Consider the following 21,095-nt stretch of genomic DNA (forward strand, 5'->3'; position numbering starts at 1 on the left):
TTTACTCTCTGTTCTTCAATTCCCTGGTCATCTAGCATTAATTCTCAGGATCACACATGATTAGAAGGAAAACAGACTGGCCAGAGCCAACGGAGACATCATCACAGCCTCAAGTTCTTCATAGAAATGGGCAGAGGATAAACCCCAAATCAACACAAAATGGCCAAGGGCAGAGCAGAATAAATCCGTGTTTCCTACAAAGAAAGAACTACAACCTGAAAAGCATACCTTTCTTGGGGGGAAAATACCGTAGGCTGCAACAGCTGGGGTTTCTTAAACTGACACCTAGAAATTTTCAATTCCTAAATGATCATTTATAACCTTTTATCCTCGATTTGCAATTACTCTTGCAGAACAGAATTAAAACCTTTGCTAAAATATGTAGGTATTTTGCACAGTCATTTAAGCATCACCAGGATCTAAAATATGACTGAAATGCCCATGGGATGACTTTATACTTGTGTTTCTAAGAAGTACAGACAGCAGCCAGCACAAAAAACTAAAAAACAATGCGGTACAGATGATCAAACTAGTGACATGAAATATTAAAATACTCTGTTAGTAAATTTAGAAACATTCTGTTCAACATTTAGACACTTTTTACATATCTAAAACATGATTCAAAATAGTAAAGTTTAACTAAATGTATTCAAATTAGTGATCATTTGTCCATCTAAAAAACCTGATGGGCTTCTATCTTGTTTCAAAACAGACTGTGCCTCGTGAAAAGATGCTCAACATCGCTAATCATTAGAGAAAATGCAAATCCAAACCACAATGAGGTACCACCTCACAGCGGGCAGAATGGCCACCACCAGAAAGTCTACACATAATAAAGGCTGGAGGAGGTGTGGAGAAAAGGAACCCTCCTGCACTGTTGGTAGGAATGTAAATGGGTGCAGCCACTATGGAAAACAGTATGGAGGTTCCTTAAAAAGCTAAACAGAGGGCTACCATATGATCCTGCAATCCCACTCCTGGGCATATAGCTGGAGAAAACTCTAATTCAAAAAGGCACATGCACCCCAATGTTCACAGCAGCAGTATTCACGATAGCCAAGACATGGAAGCAACCTAAATGTCCATCGACAGCTAAATGGATAATGAAGATGTAATGGAATGTTACTCAGCCATAAAAAAAGAATGAAATAATGCCACTTGCAGCAACATGGATGGACCTAGAGATGATCATACTAAGTGAAGCAAGTCAGAAAGAGAAAGACAAATATATGATACCACTTATATGTGGACTCTAAAACAATACGATACAAATGAACTTATTTACAAAACATAAAGAGACTCACAGGCATAGAAAACAAACTTATGGTTACCAAAGGGGAAGGGGGGAGGGGATAAATTGAGAATCTGGGATGAACAGATACGCCCTACTATATATAAAATAAACAACAAGGACCTACAATATAGCACAGGGAACTATATTCAGTATCTTGTAATAACCTATAATGGAAAAGAATCTGAAAAAGAATATATGTACACACACACACACACACACACACACACACACACACGTGTATAACTGAATCACTTCACTGTATACCTAAAGCTAACACAACATTGTAAATTAACTATACTTCAATTTTTAAAAAACAGTTAAACAAGACTGTGTCTGATTATGGGTTAACGTGCATCTTAATATCCAACTAAATTTGGTCAAAATAAAGGAACTATTCACAAAATAAAGCAACTAAGTCACAAAACATTAGCCCTCTGAGATTTAGTTACTGGACTTGCCCAAGGTCACTCAGGTGAAGTGACAGAACCAAGAGAGGAATCCAGGCCTCCAGACTTCCGGCCCAGCCCAATGGCCAAGTTCTCGCTGACATTCTTATTCAAGAGGGATGGCAAAACGCAAATCCACAAATGGTCAGAGTTAAGAAGGAACTCCCACCGCTCAGGCAGCGGTGTGCTCCAGGACCAGAGCTGATACGGAGCGGATACACAGTGCAACAGCCGGTACTGGTGCTAAAATACTGAAACACGTCTACACCAGTTGTAAACTAACCCCTGATCCATGCACCCCAACCACCCCAGCCCCTCTCCAAGACCCAGGAACTACAGGGTTGGTGCCTGGCACAAGAGGAGGCCTCCGGGACCCCACTCCAGCCCTAGCGCCTGAGTCTGTTCTGATGGCTGTGCCCGTGCTACACTGGTTGTTAATTATTTTGAGAATCATCCTTCACAAAAACCACAAGTCATGATCAGAGTCATTCATCAGAGAAAAATTTGCATAACAATTCCCTGTTTTCTGAACGTATGTACTTAATTAAAGCCAGGCTTAAAAAAAACCAACAAACCTTGGCCGACAGTGAACGCCTTTCTTTCCCATCTCTGGCTGCCTAGCTGTATTACAGGCAAGCTGCACGTCAGAACAATCTGGACGCATCTCCACAAACCAATATCATCAGTCATTCAATCAACAAACGTCCACTGAGCCAGACACTGGGATTCACACACGAACACCAGTTCCCTTCCCCTGAGGTGCCTCCTGGGGTGCGCAGGGCTCCAGGGAGGGGAAGCACCAAGGCGGCTCCGTAACGTCAACCCAAGGGCTAAGCGCTACGGTGGATGGATGTGCAAAGTGCCGCACAAGGGGGTGGACAAGGAGACGTCGCATTCAGCAGGCCAGGCAAGGAGCCCAGAGAAGGTGACACCAGAGCGGCAGCCCTAGGGGTGTGCAGGAGCCACCAGGTCAACAAGGAAGAAGAAGGCATTCCAGGCAGATGGAACAGCATGTGCAAAGGCACAGAGAGGTACAAACACGGAGTTTTCGGGAATCTGCAGGAAGTGAGGTGTTGTTAGAGATGATGGGGAATGAAAGAAAAGGAGAATGGAGAGCTAGCTTGGGGCCAGATCACGGAGGGCCTGCTGTGCCCTTGTAGGTGTGCATGGAAATGTTCAACTGGAAAATGTTCTTACCTCGAGATTACAGAGTTCTTGAGAGAGTTGCCCCCAGGAGGGCAAACATGAGGCTCATCTTTGAACAAGCTCTAGTTTCTCGGTTTCCCGAGCAGTGCAAATACTAACACTCAGCTGAAGGATACTAATCTGTAAGGAGGAAAGACTGAGAACCCCTCCTCCTACCTGCTGTAAGCTCATTTACCAGCACAAGGGCCTTGGAGGATCTTCAGGTCAGAGGAGTCATCAAATATGTGTCAGGAAAGGATATGAATTTGCATGTGAATGTCCAATTTCAGGCGGGCTTACCTCGGAGAAGATGCTTTTGCTGCCTGGTGACTGAGAAGAGCACTTTTCTGTTATTAAGTCTTCACTCCTGAAATCGAGATCCCCCGCAGTCATTAAATAACGGTTCTGCTGTATTGCTTCCAAGTCTTTTTCACTGAATTTCTAAGGAAGAAAACAAATCATAAGGAAGTTGTCATCAAGAAAAAAATACTAAGCGATGGTCCCAAACTCTTTAAGGGAAGATTTACTGTTTTTCACAATTTAAACAATTTCCACCATCCCCACATATTAGGCACTTACAAATGGTAATGCAATCCCTTTGTGCATTATTACAACCAGGAGCGCAGCACGCCAGCAAGGCACAGGCAAGGACCGTGGCAGTCATTACAAACCTCCCCTCTCGCCACCACTGGGACACCTCCCAGCGGGTACAGAAGACGAAGCCCAGGCTCTGGCCCCACGACCCAGGCTCCAATCCTGGGTCCTCCTTGGCCAGGGTGTGATTCTGTTTCCCATGCTACAGGGTTAGTGCAGTGATTAGAGGGACCGTGTATCAAAACCCAACAAAGTCTAGGCACTCCTGAAACATTACAAATTTGACAAAACTTGAACCGTCCATATCTACGAGGAGATTTGACTTCCAGGAAGAAAAAGGCAAGACTGCAACTACTTTGGGGGTCTGGTCACAGGTGAAAGCTCCTCCTTCACGATGAGACACCATACAGCCCAGTTCACCAGCTCCTTCAGACGAGGTCACATCCAACGATACTACAGGCCTGGAAACCACTTCTCTGGTCTTTTGGCCAAATTCAAGCACAGAAATCTATTCCTAACAATTTAAAACCTGGTAACTCCTGCACTAGGTGTCCGTCCACTCTCTGTGGGAAATTAAGGGTGAGAACCTCATCTCATTCCTAATCACCCATCAGAACTAACTCATCAAGTCAAACATTTCTAAAATAGCTGAACACAAACAAGAAAGTAGAAGCAATTTTTTGTAAAAACCCATTGAACTGTAACAGGAAGCACTGGGAATCAAATAACCAAAACAGAAATTCTAGAATTACCATCATACAGTTGTGCTTGAGTTACAATTTTCATTTTTATTTCTTAGAAGTCCAACTATACATACACATTAACAAACGGGCCCACAAGGCTTAGAAGGGAACAGCCACCCCTAGCTCGCCACTTCTCACCTCTGAGTCCCACTCGCAGAAAAAAACCGCTTTTGACTCTACTGATTTCTGTTATTTACTTCCATGTTTCTACACTGCGCTCCTATGCTCACATGGCTTGATTTCCTAAGGTTAGATTTTATTAACTGGCTCCTGTCATAGAAGTTTAAGGATGCAGCTCTCACATCATCCACCCCCCGACGCTTTTCCTAATAGTTACATCACGATTTTGGTTAAATCAACATTCTGCATTTACGTGATTATGGCCACGCACATACTGTCCACAGCCCAGCCAAATGGTGTTCCATGGCGACATTTCCATTCATGTTTAATTCCTTGCTTTTCTTGGAATTAGCAACAACTGCTTTGTTGTGTTTACTTAGTTCATAAAACTGAATTATGTACTTAGTGTTAATTTATCTCCAAACTTATAAATTCTTCTACATGGAGTCAAGACACATCAGGTAAATGATGGGCTCTATTTCAGTTTCTTGAAAAAATCCCAACTAAGCCCTCCCTCAACGGCGCAAATCTGGGCTTCTGCGTAAGTGGCTGGGATCTCCCTTCCCCACATGCCAGGTGAATTCCCTACTTTCTGGATCCCATTCTGTGTTACTTCCTCGTTTGTACGGACTCGTCCTCCAGCAGTTTCCTGCAAGGAGCACATGGAGGCAGATGAGTTTAGGCATCAAATACCTGAAATTGCCTTTATTCTGCCCTCATTCTTGCTGCCAGCTTGGCTGACTACAGAATGCTAGACTGGAAACCACTTTTCCTCAAAACCCTGAAAGCACTGCTCTCCTGTCTCCTGGCTTCCAAGGTTCTTTTTTTTTTTTAACATCTTTATTGGGGTGTAATTGCTTTACAATGCTGTGTTAGTTTCTGCTTTATAACAAAGTGAATCAGTTATACATATGCATATGTTCCCATATCTCTTCCCTCTTGCGTCTCCCTCCCTCCCCTGGCTTTCAATGTTGCTGCTGAGAATTCTGATGTCATTTCGGGTCTGGATCCTTTGTATGGGACCTATTATTTTCCTCTCTCTGGAAGCCTTTCAGATCCTCTCTTTGCCCCTGTGTTCTGAAATTTCACAATGACACAGGATTGTGAAATTGCGATAGATGTCTTTCTTCATTCACCGTGCCAGAAACAGAGCAGGCCCTTTCAAGGTAGAGATATCTGCCCTTGCATTCTGAAAAGTTTTCTCCTATTACTTTGAACTTTTCCTTCCCTCTGCTTTGCCTCTTCTATCTTTCTGGAACTTTTGTTCGTCATATATTGGAGCCCTTGACTCGAGCCTCTGATTTTCTTATCTTTCTTCTCTCATTTGCTCATCTTTTTGTTTGTTTCTGTGTTTAACTATATTTTCTGGAAGATGTACTTGACTCTCGTGCAACTTTTCTAACTCTTTTATTAGACTCTTTATATCTGTAATCATACTTCCAATTTCCAATAAGGTCATCCCTCTTTTTCCCAAATATCTTTTTTATCAGATCCCGAACTCATTTCTTATCTGAAGATGTTACAGTACTGAGTTTTTTGAAAAGCTGTCTAGTTTTCTTCTCCGCCTCCACTGTTTGTTTCCTCTACGTAGCTTTGTTCTGTCTTTGTCTTTCCTCTTAGACGCTTTTCTCCTGTTTGAGGAACTCGGGCCACCCACGTATCTTTAAGGGTAGAAGTGTCCAGAAGCTCTGTGAGTGTGGAAAAGGTACCTCAACGGCAGCCTCACTGTGAGGTGATCAGGCGGGGACTCGGCTGCTTGGTTGAAGGACCCCCTACTGTCAGTCAGCATCTTTCAGTCTTCTGGGTCCACAGAGGACTCTCCGTGCTGGTACGCACACTTCCACTCCTTCTCACTGAGGGATCCACTCCTGTTTTCAGCTGCACCTGGTGAGCCCCAGGCCAGAGCTTCTCTGGTTTAAGGTCCCCCCAGAGTAAACCTCCCATATAGTGCTGGTGACAATAAGGCCACCTAACTGCCCAGCATTCCAGCAACCTCTGTTGCTGACAAAGGTACCAGGTACCCCCACTGCCCGCTGAGCCTTCCTGGGTTCTGTAGGATTAATCAGCTTCTTCTTGTTGGCTTTTCATCCCCAAGACATGAGGCAGACGGGAGAAAGCTGAATCTTATGTAGTTACCACTTATCATTCAAACAGCAACCTGCCCTTCCACCATTCCCATTCTCCTGGTCCTGTGCGTTTATACCTTTTCACCCCTTCACCGTCACGTTAATGAGGCTTCAGGAGGAAGCAGTGTTAAACACGCATGTTCACTCCACCATGGTTACCCGTAATTCTGAGCTGAATCAAAAATCCAATATACCATCAAATGATAAGGGTAGTCCATGACAAAAAAGGAACAGATAGAAGAAAAATACAGAGGAGTGAGACAGCATGGCACAAAGGAAAGCCAGGACCGCAGCAGAAGGCTGGCGCTAGAGTAAAGCAGGCCAGGGCCTGAATCAGGCCCTGCCGTTTACTAGTCACGTGACCCAGGACAACTCCCTTCTCTTCTCGAAGCTTTCATTTCTACAAACTTACCTCCCTGGTGGCTGAGGTCCAAATGGCATAAAGAAAGCTCTACAGCGCTCCGATAAATAACAGTGAAGACCACAGTCTTTTTTTGCCCAGCCTTACCTTTTTATAAGCATTCCTGTCAAAAAGTTTAAAAAACAAAGCAAAACAAAAAAAACCTATGCCGAAGTCAAAAGATTTAAATACAAAAGAAAAACTGTTGTGGTACCTGAAGCAACAAGTCCTTCTGACTGGCACTTTCTGTTAGACTTCTGATCACTTGCTCTTGACTGTGCAATTTTTTATTACTTTCATTCAAAAGACTCTTGTAACGATTCTCCACTGCTTTCTCTCTTTCATTCACTTCACTGCGTAATTTCTCAACTTCATTTCTAAGGTCCTACCAGAAGAAAAAAGAAAAAATGGAATTTACTTGACAAAAGTTTCAAGGTAATCTTTCACCTGTTTACCTTACTGCTGTAAGAGAGCAAGCTAAATAGATATATTTAACAAACGTGAGCTTCCTTCTCATTTAAAGTCTTATAAAAACCAACTTTTAAGAATAATAAATTTGGGGAAAGCTTCAATGCACAGACATTTATCACAAAATTATTAACAATACTGAAAAACCAGAAAGAAACTAAATGTCTAAATCTAGCAACAGAGAATTAATTATAAAAAGCATATGGTATAAAAAAATCACAATTACGAGTAAAAACAAAGCAGGATACTATGTAATATGATGCGATTGTTTTCTAAGCGTTCACACAAAATATTGTCAAGGCTATGGGGAAACACACCAAAATAATGACAGTATCCCCAAGTAGAGCGATTATGGGTGACTTTGCATTGATTTTCATTTTTCTGAGTTTCTAAAATCTCTAAGTCTGTATTACTTTCATAATCAGAAAAAAAACTGTCTTAAAAAATGACATTTATAATAACATGGAAAATGCTGATGTTATATTGTTAAGGAAAAAAACAGAAAACAAACAGTATACAGTGTGATTTTTAACTACCTCAAAATCTGTACTATTTATAATATTGAAGCACTATTCGTAACAGCAAAAGGCTGGAAACAACCCGGATGTCCACCCACGGAGGAACAAACTCTGGTGCATTCTCACAGCGGAGCACTCTGAAGCTATAAAGGAAAAGGAATGAGGACTCTACAAATATCCCGCCCTCAAGTAATCTTCTAAACATATTGCGCAGGTGGGCATGTGGGGTGGAAAGTGGTGTGGACCCCAAGAGAAAAAAAAAGTATGTCTAGCATACTGCCATTTATTTAACCATAAATAATGGCTGCCTACACAGAAAAGGAGAGAACAAGGTACAGGAGAGAGTAGACTCATTTTACAGATGTGCCAGTGAAGTTGTTTAAATGTTTAGATAATTATTTTAAAAATAAAATAATAATCTCCTAAAACTAAAAGCAAAAGAAACAGAAAAAGAATTTAACTGTGTATCAAGGTGACTGGTTAACCAACCAGACAGGAATGATCTCAGTAACGTAAAAGCAGACTAATTTGTACACCCCTAGTGGGATATTTCTCCAATGTCAAAGGGACTGCTGCAAAAATCGTAAACTGCTTTCAGTAATCATGTTGCAGGAAATAATATTCGTATTGTTACTCTGAAACTGTGTGCACAGATGTATACATATTTATTAAATAAGTAATTATCACTATCATAAGAACCAAGCCTCAGAGAAAACAAATACAAATATAAAAGAAGTTAAAACATGTAATTCTCAATTTGAATTGGAAATACGAATATGAACTTACATTTTATTTCTTTCCTTTCACTGAAGAAGCCTAGAATCAGTATCCTTCCTAGCATGCAGGCTGTAGTCTCTAAATATCATTGCTCACCACAAAAAACCAACAGGGTTCTTTAAAACAGTGGTTCCCAAAGTGTAGTCCCTAGAACGGAGTTAGCAGCAGCACCTGGGAACCCCAAATGCAAATCACTGGGCCCTAACCCACACCTATTAAATCAGAAACTCTGAAGGGAGGGAGGGAGGGCCCAACAAGCTGTGTTTTAATAAGCCCTCCAGGGGATTCTAAATCACACCAGAGTTTGCCTTATAGAAAGGGATGATTCCAGGCCTGGGGCAGGAATATATAGTATGAGCTCAGACATCTTATCATGTCAGAAAGGAAGGAAGCTGTCAAAGACTACACATTCACGTCCAGAGAACTCAGGATTCAACTCGAATGAGCTTTTTCACTGTCGAAAGATAGGACAATTAGAATATCAAGGATAATGACAATGAATTAAAATACATCAAAAATGTTAAAAAGCTATGAGTTCATAATAATTAAAAAATAAAAAACCTTTTGGTCACTGTGATAGGCAGAATTACGGCCCCCCAAAGATGTTCACATCCTAACCCCCAGAATCTCCGACTATGCTGAATTACAGGGTAATAAAAGTTGAAGATGGAATGGAGATGGCTAATCAGCTGACCTTAAAATAGAGAGATTATCCAGGTGGGCCCAATATAATCAAGGATCCTTAAAAGTGGAAGAGGGAAGCACGAAAAAGACTCCACCAGCCATTGCTGGCTCTGAAGATAGATGGGAGTCACGGGTCTAGATGTGCAGACAGCCTCTAGAAGCTGGAAAAAGCAAGGCAATGGATCTTCTCCTGGAGCCTTTAGAAGGAACACAGCCCTGCCATGGTAAGACCCATTTCAGGTTTCTGACTTCCAGAACCACAGGGCAGGTGTGTGTTGGTAAGCGGCCAAGGGTGTGGTGATTTGTTACAGCAGCAACAGGAAACTAATACAGTCACCTTTAGAAGGTTTTAGGGAATTCTTCCGTTGTCTTTCTTGTATGAACTACACCCCAGAGTAACTAAATAGACAATGAAAAACAAATTTTTCTTCATACAAGTATACAGCTATAAAAGAAGAAGGAATGATGAAATTAGATTATCACCATTTTGCAAGCAATCATCCACGGCTAGTAACATCACAAAAACAGGGACTAGCAGATACAGTGTACCTCCTGCTGGAAGTACAAATGACCACCTATGGTGTGATCTTGCCAAAAAATTAAACCTGAATTTGATCGTGCACCTTATCTAACTACCAATTTACTAGAAATGAAAGTCAGCAGAGAAACAAGTTGAATGACGTTACAAAAATACAATCAGCAAAATCCAGAATGTGGAAAACAATAAAGGACAAAGGACCCAACTTATTCAACAAATAAATTTCAAAGAAAAAAAAGGAGAGATAACCTGTAGATTAAATAATAATTAAGAAAGTTAGGGAAGGCTAGTGTGAACTCACAAATTCATACAGATTCTACTGATTCATTCTGAGTTCATTCTAGCTTCCTTTTCTTAATACGCACACACAAACACACGCACACTTGCTCACACACAGAGATGGACATAGAAATAAATACAGATGTGTATGTGCATGTATGCAAACATATTTTCAAGCTCTGTCTACTGCCAAGGCCTAGAAGTACTGACACCCCAGTAGTAATGAGGATACCTGTCATTCAGATCTTGGTTCCTAAATATCATTCTCCAATAAAAGAAACCAGAGATCCTTAGAGAAATGGTTGATTCCAGGATTGGGTTAGGGAAAATACAAGAAGAGTCCAGGACATCCTGTGACCCTAACAAGTATGGAAGTGCTCAAGAAATGTTAAAGACACAGGAATCAATTTGAAGGAGTTCCCAATGGCCATATCTGGGCCAATCTGAACAAGAAAATAAAACACGATAGTAACAGCTTAACAACCTACAGAACAGAACAAATATCCATGAGTCCATACTGATATAAACAACTATACAATAAACAACTGCAGGAGAAGGGGCAGCCCTTCCTTACAGTAGAATTACAACTAATAAGTGTAGAAGGAACGATGGAAAATCACCACTAAGCAAACACCACAGTAATGACTGTTGTAGGTAAGGGTCATCAATAAGATGCTTAAAAGTATGAGGAGAAACAAGACATTTACATAGTGTCAAAGTATTTCCCCCAAAATACTTATCACAAATGGAAAATAGTAACTTTACTGCGGAGAAACCCAGGAGACCCCCACCTTAACCAAGTGACCAACACTAACTGCACCAGAAATAAGATGGACTGACATTATGCACCTCCAGATATGACATATCTCGTCTATGCTATTCTTGCCAAAAATGTATAACCTCAATCTAATCATGAGAGAAACATCAGACAAGCCCAAACTGAGGGACAGTAACAAGATAACTGATCAGTACTCTTCAAAGGAGTCAAGGGCACAAAAGACAATGACTTGAGCAACTGTCCCAGATTAGACAAAACTAAGGAGACATGACAATTAAAGGCAATGTGGATCCTGGACCAGAAAAGGGGCATTAATGGGAGAACTGGCAAAATTCAAATACAGTCTGCAGATAACAATATTGTATCAGTGTTCATCTCCTGATTCTGTTGAGTGTTCCACAGTTATGTGAAACGTGAACATTAGGGAAGCGGGACAAAGGATACATGGGAACTCTGTTATTATTTCGAATCTTTATGTCTAAAATTATTTCAAAAGTAAAACTTTTAAAAAAAGAGACTTATCAATCAGTACAACGTCCAGATCATGATTTGAACAAACTGTTTTACAACAATTTTTAAATAAGACAGGGAAATCTAAACATTAATTGGCTAGTTGGTAATATTAAGAAATTATTAATCTTTCTGAAGTGGAAAAAAAAATTTTTTTAACATATCGAAAAACCAACAAAATAATATGCCTGGGAATTGCTTAAAATACTTGAGTGTTGAAAGAGAGGGAGTTGGGAGGAGGGTACAGACGAAACAAGGTTGGCTATGAGTTTATGAGTGCTGAGCTGGGTGACAATTACCAGAGGGTCAATGTACTATCCTCTCTCCTTTTCAATGCATTTGCGTTTTTCTTTAGTAAGTACTTTTTTTAAAGTAATGATTAAAAACCCGAAAGAAATTACCAAAACACATGATTATGGATGATCTTTTTTTTTTTTGTGGTACGCGGGCCTCTCACTGCTGTGGCCTCTCCCGTTGCAGAGCAAGGCTCCGGACACGCAGGCTCAGCGGCCATGGCTCACGGGACTAGTCGCTCCGCGGCATGTGGGATCCTCCCGGACCGGGGCACGAACCCGTGTCCCCTGCATCAGCAGGCGGACTCTCAACCACTGCACCACCAGGGAAGTCCATGGATGATCTTTTCAATTATTTTTTCTCAATTTTTAAAACATTTTATACTAAGTATAGACCACATTCATAATGGGGGATAAAGTAAACATTTTTAAAGTAACGTTTTTTAAAAAGAGAGAAACCACTTCAAAGATTAAATGTTACTCTTTTTCTTGGGCAAACAGATGATGATAAGATTGTCCTAAGCCTTTAATCCAAAACAACGGGACCAAGAACCTATCGTGAATTATAAATGTAAACAGAAATTCAATTCTAGAGGGAGGAAAGAAGATCTTATTATAAGGCAACAGTAACAGAATTCTAAAGCTAAAGAATAAAAACATTCTCCCACAATACAGTTGGGCCAACAAATTAAGACATTTTCCCACTGCAGACGTTCCTGTCAGCCCCTGTCCATCTGCAGCCATAATTTTTATACAATTTTAACTTTGGTTTGGATTTTTTCCCAAAAATGTTACTTTATTCCATTACACCATGAGCTACAAAGAGCACACGCCAATTAAACAATGATGACACAGAAAGAAAAAATCTTAGAAGTTAAAAAGAAAAGTTTAAGAGTATAACGTCCAGAAAATAATTATTAAAAAAAAAAAGTACAAAAGACGGAGGTCCCCGGAGCTGCTGCGCCTGAGCTGACGACTTGGCTCTCCTCCTCTGAGTCCAGGAGAAAGGCTAGATGAGGCCACCGGGTGATGCACAATCTTCCTATCTACCCATTTTAATGAGAGTATCCTACCTCTCCTACTTCCCCACCGTCTCTGTCTGCTCTTACGGGGAATAGAGCAAAGAACAGCTCTGTGCATAAAACAGGTTTTTTCTAACTTCTGGTTTGTTTTCTTAGGCTAAATCTCCAAGAGTGGAATTACTAGACCAAAGAGTAATAATAATAAGCATGGTTCGAGGATTCTCTCTACAAAAGAATTCACTTTCTTCCCAAAAGACAGTGGCTGAGATGCCACCAACAAAGCCTACGTTTCCTGTTTCACCGCAATCTCACCAGCACTATTTTCTTAAATCTTTGCTAATTTAATTGGTATCAGATGGCCCTTCAAAGGGTTTGAATGCACATGTCTCTAATGGCCCCCACCATCAGCTTTGATATATCCGATTATCTAGATTTCCCCTTGTGCAAACTGTCTTTAGCCATTCATGAAAGTAGTTTCGAGGACGGTTCTAAGGAAAAGCCGATCTCTCAAGAATCGCCGCCCACGGTGAGCGTACACAAGCACACACACACACTCGCACACTCTCACAGTCCCCCGACATCAGAAAGGCCACCAGGACAAAGTCCATCTGTCTTACTAATGCTACCAGAGAACAGGCAGATGATGAACGTTTCGTGATCGTCTTGCCTTCCTGACCGCTTAGCGAGCTGTCCTAGTCCAAACGAGGACGGGGCCCAAGCGCAGAGGAGCAGCCGTGGCTGGTGGGCAGTAGCCTGGGGCCGCCCCGGGACCGCCCACGCCTGGGACCGCCCACGCCTGGGTTCCACTGGTAGGAAAGCTGCGGTATGTCAAATCGCATTAACCCACGTAACCTTCACAACCCACGTGGCCTGCAAGGCTTTACTCCACCTGGACCCCCACTACCTCGCTGACCTCTTCTGCTGCTCTCCCCTCACTTGTTCCGCTCTGGCAAACCCGGCTTTCTTGCCGTCTCTCTTACATACCACGTACACTCCCAGCTCAAGGCTCTTCTACTCGCCCCTCTCCCTGCCTGGAAAATTCCCCAAGGCTGCTCCCTCACTTCCATCAAGTCTGAGCTCAAATGTCACCTTCTCAGTCCAGTCTTCCCAAGCCCGGCCCACCTAAAATCACCACCACAAGTCCCACCGCAACCTCACTCCCCGTATCCCTTCCCTTCATTATTCTTCCTCATAGCATCTGCTAATACGGTGTTTAATTATGTGTATGTTTTGGTTGTGGTCTCCCCTACCATGAAAGCAGGGATTTTTGTGTATTTTGTTTACTGTTTTATCTCCAGCACCTAGAATGGTACCTGGCACATAGTAGGCACTCATGGCAGATTTAAGATAGCCATAAATTCTTTGACCTTCCCATTGAAAGGTGTGGCGTCTGTGTCCCCTCCTATTAAGTCTGGGCAGTGCGGTGACTACCATGACCAACAGAATACGGCAGAAGTGACACTAAGCCAGTTTCTGGGTCCAGGCTTTAAGAAACTGGCAGCCTCCAACTCGTGTCTCTTGGAACTATGAGTCACCATCCAAAAAGCACGACTACCCTAATGCTGCCATGTTGGAGAGGCCACACACAGGTCTCCAGTTGACAATCCCAGCTGTGTCAGCTTTCCAGCCATCCCCCAAAAGGTAGCAGACATGTGAGTGAAGAGTTATGGATCCTCCAGACCAGCCCATCCACCAGCTGAATGCCATGAGTGACCTGGGCCATGGAGAGCAGCAAATCACCCAGCTGAGCCCTGCCCAAACCCTTAAGCCACAAAATCATGAGATATAATAAAATGGTAATGTTTTGAGACACCAAGTTCAGGGGTAATTTGTTATGTAGCAACAGATAACCAAAACAGCACTCAGTAAATATCTGTTGGACGACTGAATAAATGAAGGAAGTAGATGGGACTGCTCCCATTTTATAAACGAGGAAACAGGTCCAGATAGGTAAAGTAATTCTCCCAAAACCACAGTCGCTAAGGGACAGCACCTGTCTGATTCCAAGCCTCTCAGTTCGCTTCCACACAATGACAAGGGTTTGGATTTCTTCGTTATCAGCCACTAATGCAATGATCCCAATCCACTCAGTGGTCATCTGACACTTGCTTTTAAACAAACCTCCCCCTGAAAACTGCTGAGAAAGGGACAATGACATCTTTTGTTAAGCCACTTAGGTACATCTTTAAATTCACAATAAATTCACCTGCCATCCTAGAAAGATCCTGTCTACTTTTTAATTTTAAAATATGTGTGTATTATGCTAAGTAAAAAGTATACGCTGCTCATGTGCACAGTAATTACAGGTCCACTTAACATCATTTCCCAGATTCAGTTCCCTCCTTTACAAAACACCTATCAGACCCGTATTTTGATGTCTGGTCAAGTTTTTGTCTATGTGCGTGTGTTCGGCAATCATTTATTCCATTCTCCAGTTCTTTTTTTTTTTTTTTAATTCAGCAACCTAGGTTAACAACTTCTTACATGTTTTACGTGATAAAAGCCACTATGTTGTTGCTTTTCTCCCCCATATATCCCTCAACCTAATAGAGCTGACAACGTGAAAACAACATACCTGCTCCAGGATCCCACCAAGGACGTATAGTTTTGTCATTCCTCCAGATTGGGGGGTTCTTAACCTGAGGGCCACTGAACAGGTCGGTCCCTGGGAGTCCATGGAAATTTGTTCATGTGTACATTTTGGGGGGTAGAGCGCTCTCAGCGTAAATCAGGAGTTCAAGGAAAGTCAGGACACCAAAGGGTACAAACTGTTTCTCTTCTTATAAGCTTAGTAACAGAACTACTATTTACCAAGGCCAAGGCATTTTCACATAAAACATCTCTAACCCTTAAAACTGCCTACACAGTAAGTATTATTAGTCCTGTGTTTACAGAGAAGAGCCTAGGGCTTGTAGAGACTGAAAGATTTTCACAAAGCTTTATAACAAGAAAGTTCTGGTGCTGAAATTCAAACCCAAGTCAGTTTGACCTCACATTCTGTACTCTTCCCACTCAGCTGCACTACTGGTAAAACCAAAGAAAGTATAAAACCACCCTGCGACACGGGCTTCCACTGGTCAACAGTCCACTCCCCGGAGCTAATTTTATAGTTTCTCAAGGCCTCGGGATGGATGGAATAAACCAGCTAATGAACGAGGCAGGACCAAGGATCTTGGACCTCACATGAAGAGCAGTCGGAGAAGGCTTGAAGTCAAAGGACCAGTGCAGGGAGGGGGGAAATGTGTGCCAAGGTGGCCTTGAGGAGGAGTGGCTGCCATGGCAACACAGAGACAGCTGATGGGCTCACGGGCTCGGCACCAGCAGAGTTATAATAAATGTTTAGGGGAGGTATGGAAACGGCATGTCTCGCCTGAGCAAAACAATCAGAAATGAAAATTGATAAACTTGGGTGGTTTCCCCAAACCTCCTTCAATATTTCTGGGCTGTGAAGACAGGCAGACCTAGTCTTGAATCCTGGCTCTACTGCTAACTAGCTGTGCGGCCAGAGATAGATAACTTAAATCTTTGTTTCCTTTCCAGTAAATGGAGATACTAATATAGATTCCTAGCATCCTTGGAGGGTTAATTGAGAGATGGGTGCCCGGCACAGAAGCAGGTGCCCAGGAGACAATACTGTGTCACCTCCGCCTCTCCCTACAGCCCCCAACCCCCGCTCCAGAACGACCTCTCTTCCCACGCTTCCTCGTCTGGGCACAGCGTCGCCATCCAAGGTTCAGCTCTTCCCCCTGCCTCTCACACACACCTCCTCATCCAACAGGAGACCCAGGCCTGAAGGTCCAGCACATCCTCCACACAGAGCCCGTGAGAGATGAAGAGTGAGGTTCTGCTGCTCCTACATGGCCACGAGTGCCCAAGTCCTGCCCTGCCATCCACTCCTACTGCCCTCCCCACACCCCCAGAGTTCTCAGAGGCACTGAACATAGGAAACAATTGCAGACTGAGAAGCAAAGTACAAGTCTGGACAATCTCATAACCACAGTAGAGCTTTCTAATAAAATTGAGGGCTGTTTATTTTTTTTTCGGGGGGGGCAGGCAGGGGTGGGGGGAACAGGGAGGGGATATGCAGCTTAAGGGAGCCATCGGAGTCCTCTTACTCAAGTAGAGGCAGAAGTGGAAAAAGAAGACGACTGAGGAAATGAGGACGTCAGCCAGCCCAGCAAGGGCCAAGCCTGGCTAGGTCTGCAGCAGGAAAGCGGAAGAATCCAGAAGCTGTGTTCTTAAGGTACAGTAACCCAGGAGCGAGGACGGCCCAGTGAATATCCTGGACTCTGATTAACCAGATCAGCCCCTCCTCCTCCCTGGAGGAGGCATCAGAAGGCAGGATGGGCGAAGCTGAAGCACTGGGGGCAGAGAGAGAAGCACCCCCTCCCTCCCTCCAGCCCACCGCACTGCCTTCTTCAGCACGTGGCTCCCATCTGGTCAACGGCAACCGCTGTCTAAGTGCTCTCCTGACTGCGTTCACCCACCAAACCACATGCATTCCTTTGATCATTACCTCTCTGCCCAGAACCCTTCAGGGACTCTGAGTTAACTGCAGGACGAAGCCTCCTAACAAGCAGTCACTCTGGGCTCCCTCCGGTGGGCTCCCTCCAGCAGCTCCAGCTTACCTTCCATCTAGCCTTATCTCACCCAACTGCTCCACCAGCACTCCAGGCCCCCACCTGCCTCCAGCCCGTCCCCTCCATCTGGAAACAAAATAGTAAAATCTCCCCAGTTCTGCCTGGAGACAGCACGCTTATCCTACAAGGGCCAATCCAAGGGCCACCCCTTCGAACAAAGCCCTCCCTGATTACTCTGGCCCTCAGCAATCATCCTCCCAAAATGTTACCCACCACTTTATTCTATAAACCTCTACAGCACTTCGGAGAGTGCTGGGCACTTTACCTCCATCACACCTCATCCACCTCTCACAGCAGCCCTACAGAGTAGAGGTTCTGATTACACCCATTGTACCAATCAGGAAACTGCAGTTCAGAGAGCTCAAGCAACTTAACCAAAGTAAAAAGTGGTGGAATCAGGATTTAAAACCAGGTCTATCTGTGTTCTTTTTACTAAACTAGTGGTTTTTCAAACCGAACTTGCGAAGCCCTCGGATTAGCAATGCCCAAGCCTGGCCGGCTCTCAGCATCATCTAACTACATGTTCCCGGGCCTTCCTCCAGAAACTGAGTCGGTTGGCTGGGGAAAAGCATGGAAATTTATATTTGGTTTTAATGCAGGAATCTGCAGAGCTCCCTTACGTACATTTGTTTACTTGCTTCTGAACAAAAAGACAAGGGGAAAAAGTTTGAAGACCCTTATCCTACACCAGACCACCATCCTGCTTTAAAGTGAGAATGGCCCCAGCGAGTCTGCATGATGCCATGAACTGAGCTGCCTCAGTTTCCACCCAAATGGGCCATATTCCTTGAAGATTCCCAGGCACACTCTGGGCCAACACTGAGCTGAGCGTTGCCTTTGCATATCAGAGCTCTCTCAGGGCCGTTTTTTTTTTCTTTTTAAGTGGGCTGTATGAAAAATAAAATATCCCTGTAATCTTAGAATCACGTTAGAAATGAAAAGCCAGGCCCTCACACTTCCTTCTCCAGGCAGCTGGTTTGTTTTATCTCTAGCCAGATGGAGAAAGAGAAGGTTCTCATCCATCAAATTTCCATCTTATCAGGTTTCACTGTGAGAAAGCTTGTCAAAGTGCTCAGTGGTTACCTTTAAATATACAAAGGAAACTTCTCCAAAATCTTAATGAGCTACAGGGACTCAGTGATGTAAGAATCTCCAGAATTAGCAGGAGATACTGGCGTTCCAGCCACGCTCTATGGAGCTGCATGGCTGCTGGGGGCTGAGGCAGGAGCGGAACGAGGTGGGGAGAGAGGGGCTCCCAGGCCTGCTACCTCACCCCACCCCACCCTGAGCAGCTCCACTTTTCTATGTTTTCTCTCCAGAAGAGTTCATTTGAACAAAGAATTCATATGCTCAAAAAATAAATAAACAGAAACCACTGAAATGAGACAGTCCTTGCCAAAGAGACCAACAAACATGCGTGGTACTGGCTGCGAGCAGTGCAGTTCTGAGCAGGGAGCTCCGTGTAGGCTCCACCAGGAAGCTGGGGAAGAACGAACGGACAAAGGTGCTGAAGCGCAAGCTGTGCGGGGGCGAGGCCCAGCTGTCAGGCGCCAGGCGAGGCACCACACGTCTCTAAAACCCCACCTGCCCTCTCCTCCAGCCCCCTCCCCGCTCCCCCTGTGCCAGGCTCATTCATGCCCCAGCCTTTGCACAGGCCTTCCCTCTACCAGGAATGCATTTCCACCTCCTGTCCCCCTCACCCCCAGGCAAACTGCTACTTAGCCTTCAGGTCTCAGCTCAAACCCACCCCTTCTGTGAAGCCTCCCTCCCCCTCCCTGGCACCTCTCTCAGCACAGCTGCATTCTCTGTGCTCCCAAAGCACTTGGGCCATCCCTCTATCAGCCCTCATCATGCTATACTTTAGTCAGCTCTTGTCTGCATTTCTTTTATATTTCTCTACTAGATTCCTTCAGAGACTGTGTCTAACTTGATTCAGTCCTGTACTCTCAGTGCCCAGGACAGAGCCTAGCACAGAAATGATGAAGGAAGAACCAGAGATAAGGGAAAGCCTCTCTGTTTGCACCCCAGAGACACGATAGCAATTCCCTGTGAAAAGTGATGGGAACAGCCTTCTAAACCAGCTTCCCCAGCAGGCCCACGCAGGAGCCACTCACACCCAGGGCCTGTCACTCAAAAAGGGTTCTGACGCCCTTCCTAGAGGGATTAATCAGTTGAAAAGGAACAGACGAGCACTTTCTTCAGAGGAGAGGTGAGTGCTGATCAACGAAGAAATTTACAGCTTTGTTGCCTGGACTGGTGAAAAGGCAGAACACAGTTATGAGTCAGCAGCGCCTGTCAGAGAGTCTAGTGGGCTGGGCTGTGTCACCCCAAGTCTTGAGACAGCACCTGCCACACCATTAAAAGCAGGAAAAGAGGAAGGAAAAGAAGGAATCTAATGTAATAAGCATCGCCCTCTGTGAGCCAGGAACCACAGTAGCCATTTACTCCTGCATTAAATTTTATTATCCATTTGTTTAATCCTAAATTAGATATCATTAACCCCATTTTAGGGGAGTAAACATTAGTTTAGAAAAATTAAGTAACTGGCTTGGAAGCTCAGAGTTAAGCACCTGCTGACGCTGAGATTCCAACCTAAGTCCGGCACTGTTTTCCCCTGTCCCAAATATCCCCACTAAATCGCTAAGTTTCTAGCACCCAAGGCAGTGACGTCATCACCATCAACAAAACAGCTAATATTTACTGATCATTTATGATGCACCAGATATAACGCTAAGTGCTATACCTTATCTCATAGAATCCTCACAACTGATATCTGTTTTTCTGACAAGAAATGGACACCACAGTCTGCAGAGGCAAAGTAGCTGGTTCCCAGCCCCACAGCTAGCAAGCGATGGAACCAGGATTCAAATCTGGTCTGACTCCCAAGTCTCTGCATTGTGCCTCTCTTATGAGAAACTGGAATTTGCAAAGACAAAACTTCTCCCACACAGGTCATATAAACTGCCCATTCTACAAGGATACCGACTCAAAATCTTTACACCTGACCTTAAGAAAAAGGGCGGGGGGAGCTCTGACCCTTGGTAAAAATCACACTACCTCAGGTCTGTGGTCTTAGCCCTAAACCAACTAGCCTACAGCCTACAGACACTGTCTCCAAATGCCAGGTTTTGATGACGGTTCACCAAAAGATGTCCTGAATGCTCTCGCAACCTCATCTGGAGCTATCCGTCAATAAACACACGTGAGAACCGGGGGGGTTCAGGCTGAGCCACCCTGAAATTAAACCCGCTCCTGTCAAAGCACACAGGATTAGCCAGCTGGGTGACGGGTACAACTTTAATTAGATCTTTGGGCTGTAGCCAGCAAATGCATCCCCACAGAGCGAAGGGCCCAGGTACTGAAGCACACACTTGTCAGAGTAGTGGGTGACAGGTCTCGTAACAGATGAGAGCGTTATGAGACAGTCTGGGGAACAGGCTAAACCAATGTCTAATAAACGGTGCTTATAAAGGAGAAGAAAAAGACTATGACTTGTTCCTCTCCTCCCTGCACCCACCCCGAGCAGCACACAGAACGCCTGAACACACACACACACACACACACACACACACACACACACACACACGTGCCTTGAGCCAAACAAGGGATGTGAGGGCAAGGATGTGAGAATCCAAGCAGCATTCCTGTTAGACCACAGAAGCTGGAACACTTTAAACATC

At 44.0% G+C, this 21,095-nt stretch overlaps 1 protein-coding gene across 8 annotated transcripts in view; it reads right to left on the bottom strand.

Annotated features, from left to right (window-relative positions):
- The window catches only part of CDK5RAP2 (CDK5 regulatory subunit associated protein 2), a 181,417-nt gene that overhangs the window by 91,852 nt on the left and 68,470 nt on the right, over window positions 1-21,095 (bottom strand). For 6 of the 8 annotated variants that reach the window (XM_073806488.1, XM_073806489.1, XM_073806485.1 and 3 more), the window contains 3 exons: window positions 7,123-7,293; window positions 4,972-5,031; window positions 3,226-3,366 (listed from right to left, as the gene is read on the bottom strand). In XM_073806488.1, the coding sequence (XP_073662589.1) occupies window positions 3,226-3,366; window positions 4,972-5,031; window positions 7,123-7,293 (372 nt within the window). The remainder of the gene's footprint in view (window positions 1-3,225; window positions 3,367-4,971; window positions 5,032-7,122; window positions 7,294-21,095) is intronic. The other 2 variants (XM_073806487.1, XM_073806484.1) reach the window with 1 other exon arrangement.

This window comes from Tursiops truncatus, chromosome 6 (assembly GCF_011762595.2).
Source record: "Tursiops truncatus isolate mTurTru1 chromosome 6, mTurTru1.mat.Y, whole genome shotgun sequence".
Classification (NCBI taxonomy): domain Eukaryota; kingdom Metazoa; phylum Chordata; class Mammalia; order Artiodactyla; family Delphinidae; genus Tursiops; species Tursiops truncatus.